This window comes from Coregonus lavaretus (genome assembly GCF_964263955.1).
Source record: "Coregonus lavaretus genome assembly, chromosome: 5".
Lineage (NCBI taxonomy): Eukaryota > Metazoa > Chordata > Actinopteri > Salmoniformes > Salmonidae > Coregonus > Coregonus lavaretus.
In genome coordinates this window covers 21,402,613-21,406,997 of record NC_139992.1, presented here as the reverse complement: position 1 = coordinate 21,406,997, position 4,385 = coordinate 21,402,613, and the positions used below count along the sequence as shown (strand labels likewise).

Below are 4,385 nucleotides of genomic sequence, written 5' to 3'. Positions count from 1 at the left end.
GACAGGTGTCTTTTATACTGATAACAAGTTCAAACAGGTGCCATTAATACAGGTAACGAGTGGAGGACAGAGGAGCCTCTTAAAGAAGAAGTTACAGGTCTGTGAGAGCCAGAAATCTTGCTAGTTTGTAGGTGACCAAATACTTATTTTCCACCATAATTTGCAAATAAATTCATTAAAAATCCTACAATGTGATTTTCTGGATTTTGTTTTCTCAATTTGTCTGTCATAGTTGACGTGTACCTATGATGAAAATTACAGGCCTCTCTCATCTTTTTAAGTGTGAGAACTTGCACAATTGGTGGCTGACTAAATACTTTTTTCCCCCACTGTATAATGCCTGAGTGAGTCTTGCACAGTATGTACATGTTGACAAGTGGGCTGGATGTTTGTATTCACAGAAACACATCAAGACATCAGTGAATATGTCACAGTCATACAGTGCTGGGTGCATGTGTATTTGTCTGACACAGCTCCCTCTTATTAGGCTCTCGGAAACACCAACTGCTTAATAAATTAATGAACAAATCATTACATTAAATGCATGTCAGTGCACAATCCATGAATTAATTAATTGCATCTCTGATAAATTAGATTTTTAATTAAATCATATTACAACTTTTTTCTCTTTTTTATTTTTATATATCAACCCTGTACTGAATGATTGATTGTAAGACAATGACAGGCACTTCTGGCCTGCTTTTGAGCCCAGCTCTACACTGATGCTGCAGTATAATGTCTCCAGTATGCTACAGGGACACAGGTGCTTGTCTATCCATCACTTAAATCGGCTCCTGTCCTCTCCACACTGTTGGTTTGTATGTATTTATTCATGGAAAACACATCAAGAAATCAGTAAGTATGAAAAATGACACATGTACTGGGACAGTGCGTTTTGATTTCTTACATATCAAAATGTCTGAGAATGTCTATATAGTTCTCTCTCTGGGTTGAAGATGTCTCCAACTTGAAAACACATCTGTCAATAAATTAATGTTCACATACATAGTCATTCAGTTTTATATATTACATTTCAGATAACTAGATCATGATAAAGACACATGGGAATGTATTACTATCATGTGTTTATACAACGACCAGACATGGAATCATAAATTGTTATACTGTGATTTAGGCACTTCTGGGTGAAATAGTAGTAGGCTGCAGGTACTTCAAGAACAATATGCTTTTGGTCCAATTAAAGAATGAGGTCACACCAGAACTCAAGTTATTTTTGGCATTAGGGGACAGATAGGGGTTAGGGTTATCTATAGGTAGGACTGTCCTTGGTCAGGTAGGAGCTGTGGTGAAGGCTGGTCTTGACCCGTTTCTCTCGTTGCCGACGGTTACAGAACCAGACCCGGACCACCTCCTTCTCCAGGTGAAGCCCCTCGGCCATACGGACGATCTCCTGAGATGAGGGCTTGATCTTCTCCCCGAAACTACGCTCCAATGCCTCCTTAGCCCCCAGACTACAGGAGGAGAGGGATGCAGTGTATAAAGAGGGAGAAAGTATTTGATCAAACATATTTCAAGTATCTCTGTAAATGTAATGTGTTTTATGTATTTTTTAAAAACATTTTTAGTCATTTAGCAGACGCTCTTATCTAGAGCGACTTACAGTTAGTGAGTGCATACATTGATGCAGAAGAGAAAATTGCGAGGGTAGTTACCTGATAGTGGTTCTTCGTTTCCTCTTACGCTCATTCATGCCCATTTTCTCATTAAACAGAGCTGTGGAAAGAACAACATTAAGGCCACATCATTAGTCATTCATGGCTGTCCCTCTCTCCCAGGGTAAGATCATGGTTGTCCACTCACCCCCGGCCTGCTCTGCTTCATCCAGCCACTTGGCCAGGATGGCCTTTAGCGTGCAGGCATTCTTGAAGCTTAGCTGCAGGTTCTCAAAGCGACAGATGGTTGTCTGGCTGAACTCTGAGCCATGCACCGCAGCCAGAGCCTCTCCAACGTTAGTTTGGGTGTACCCTTTCAAACAGACACACACACACACACACACACACACACACACACACACACACACACAGTCAGCCATTACATTATGGTGAGCATGTGTAACTGTTTTAAACAGGTCAGGACAGACAGACAGTAGCTATCTAACTCACCCAGTTTGATCCTGCGGAGTTTGAAGTCGTTTGCAAACTTCTCCAGCTCTCGTATCTGAGGTGAGTCCATGTCGGGGGGGTCGTCTGGGGGCCGGCTCCTATGGCGGAGGTCCTTGGTGCCCCCCAGGGGCGGCTCCTCAGACAGCACGGCTGGGGGCAGGGGGGGGAAACTGTGGCTCAGAGAGCACGACCCCCCACCCAAACCATGCTCTGGAAACTTATACAGACAAGGGGCCAATGAACCTAAATAGATAGAGAAACATCAACTGTGACACCAGCTAAATCCACTAGAGGGGAGTCTAGCTTTTTTAATGGTGTGCTGTGTGTGTGTGCATATGTGTGTGTGTACCTTGCAGTGTGTTTGCTCCGTTGACCATGTTTGGGTGCGGGACGCTGCAGGTCTGGAGGATTCTGGTCTGAGATATACTGGCAGACAGCATCTCCTGAGCTAGGGAGGAAACCATCATCATCATCAGCAGCATCGTCATCATCATCATCATCATCATCACCACCATCATCATCACTGACCTGCCATCATGCCATAAGTGGTCTGTTGGTTGCTGTAGTGACAGGGTGTGACGGGGTAGTGCAGGCCGGGGGGACCGTTGCTAAGGGCGTTGCCGAGGGTGGAGGTGGAGAGGTGCATGTGGGAACGCTTGGATGACTGGAGGAGAGACAGACCTGATGGAACTGGAGAGAGGTAGAGGGGAGGGAGAGAGACCTTAGATCAGTTTAGACAAGGCTTTTTGCTGTACCCATGTCATTGTCCATGGGTGCACCTGTTTGTGAAAGAAACTGCATTGAGTGATAGCAATAGAATGGTGGTTGATTTACATTCTTTGTTGTAGAAGCTGTAGTGTTGAATTAGTTATAGTGTGGGTTCCTTTCCAATGACGATGGACAGAACATTTGATCTCAGTCAGCAGGTGTCGTGTTCTTCTGTGAAGTATTTTCTCATGGTGAATGTGGACTGTTAATTTAGCTCTCAAACTGGACAGGCTAATAACACTCCTACTGTCCTCCATACCACAGTAATAATAATCTACAGACACACCAGGGAGAAACTGTGAATCTTATAAGAAACTGTGCAGACATTACTGTTCAGATGCATCTTCAGCTGTAGAGTAAGACGTGTTTGTGTACGTGTGGGCGTGTAATAATAATAATAATACTTTTTTGGGTTAAGTGCCTTGCAGTTTGGGTTAAGTGCCTTGCTCAAGGACTCATCGACCGATTTTTCACCTTGTCTGCTCAGGGATTCAAACTAAAAACCTTTCAGTTACTTTCCCAACGCTCTAAACGCTAGGCTACCTGCTACCTGTGCGTGTGTGTGCGCATTCGCATGCCAGTGTGGGGGTGTGAGTTAATACATTTCTGTCAGTCTGCAGCCCGGATGGCAAAGTGGGGGTCACACAAACCGCGTCAGTGATGACACCCCACCTACGCTCTCTACACACACACACACAACTCTATCCTCCTCTGTGGAATCTCTCCAAGGCCAAGAGCTGGAGATATTCTATCTACAAACATCTAAGAGAGATCTTCACGGTTCTACAGGGTTCAGCTATAATAACTCTGCTAATATCCACCCACACACACACAGCAAAAAGACAGCCTTCAACACAGTTACACCACAGAGAACATGACTCAGCACAACTGTTAGAAGACTGGAAATGGTTTAGAGGGATAGAAAGAATGCGTTATCAGAGGTTAAGGCTCAGAGGTTATGGGTTAGGGTGAGAGGTTACCTGTGGACACCATGTTGTGTGTGTGTGTGGAGGCGGAGGAGGGCAGGCAGTCGGCAGCGGAGGCGTGGTGCATGAGGAGGGGCAGGGAGTCGCCTGCCAGGGTGGTGAAGGAGTCCGCGCTGAACGCCTGGCACGACATCACGATGATCTTACGACCTCCTTCTCACTTGGACAGGATCAGGTAGATTGACCTGCTCTGCTCTTCTCTGCTCTCCTCTCCTCTTAGCTGTTCTCAGGTAGACACTCAGGTGCTGACTTCTTGTAGTTTCTGCCCTGGACAGGTAAAAGCTGCTGTGTTTGGCTGGTCCCCGTCTCCTTCTAGCAACACAGGTCTACGCAGGTCTGCTTCCCATGTGTCTGTCACCTGGCCAGTATCTGCTCTGTGTTCCTCCCTGGCCTCCCTGTGAGCCCACCTGAGTGACGCCCCACCTGTCTACTGCAGGTATTTATACCCTGCCCTTCTCTGCCCCCCCACCACCGCCACCTCATCCATGTTAATGCCCCCCACCCAACC

General features: G+C 45.9%; 1 protein-coding gene across 1 annotated transcript; it reads right to left on the bottom strand.

The window, feature by feature from the left end:
* Window positions 1–811: 811 nt before the first annotated feature.
* pou1f1 (POU class 1 homeobox 1) lies at window positions 812–4,010 on the bottom strand (the record flags this gene model as incomplete). Its single annotated transcript, XM_084161626.1, has 7 exons — window positions 812–1,472; window positions 1,674–1,734; window positions 1,822–1,986; window positions 2,124–2,366; window positions 2,473–2,571; window positions 2,652–2,813; window positions 3,872–4,010. The coding sequence occupies 7 exons, from the start codon at window positions 4,008–4,010 to the stop codon at window positions 1,265–1,267; spliced, it is 1,077 nt and encodes a 358-aa protein (XP_084017752.1). The 3' UTR covers window positions 812–1,264.
* Between the last annotated feature and the right edge of the window lie 375 nt (window positions 4,011–4,385).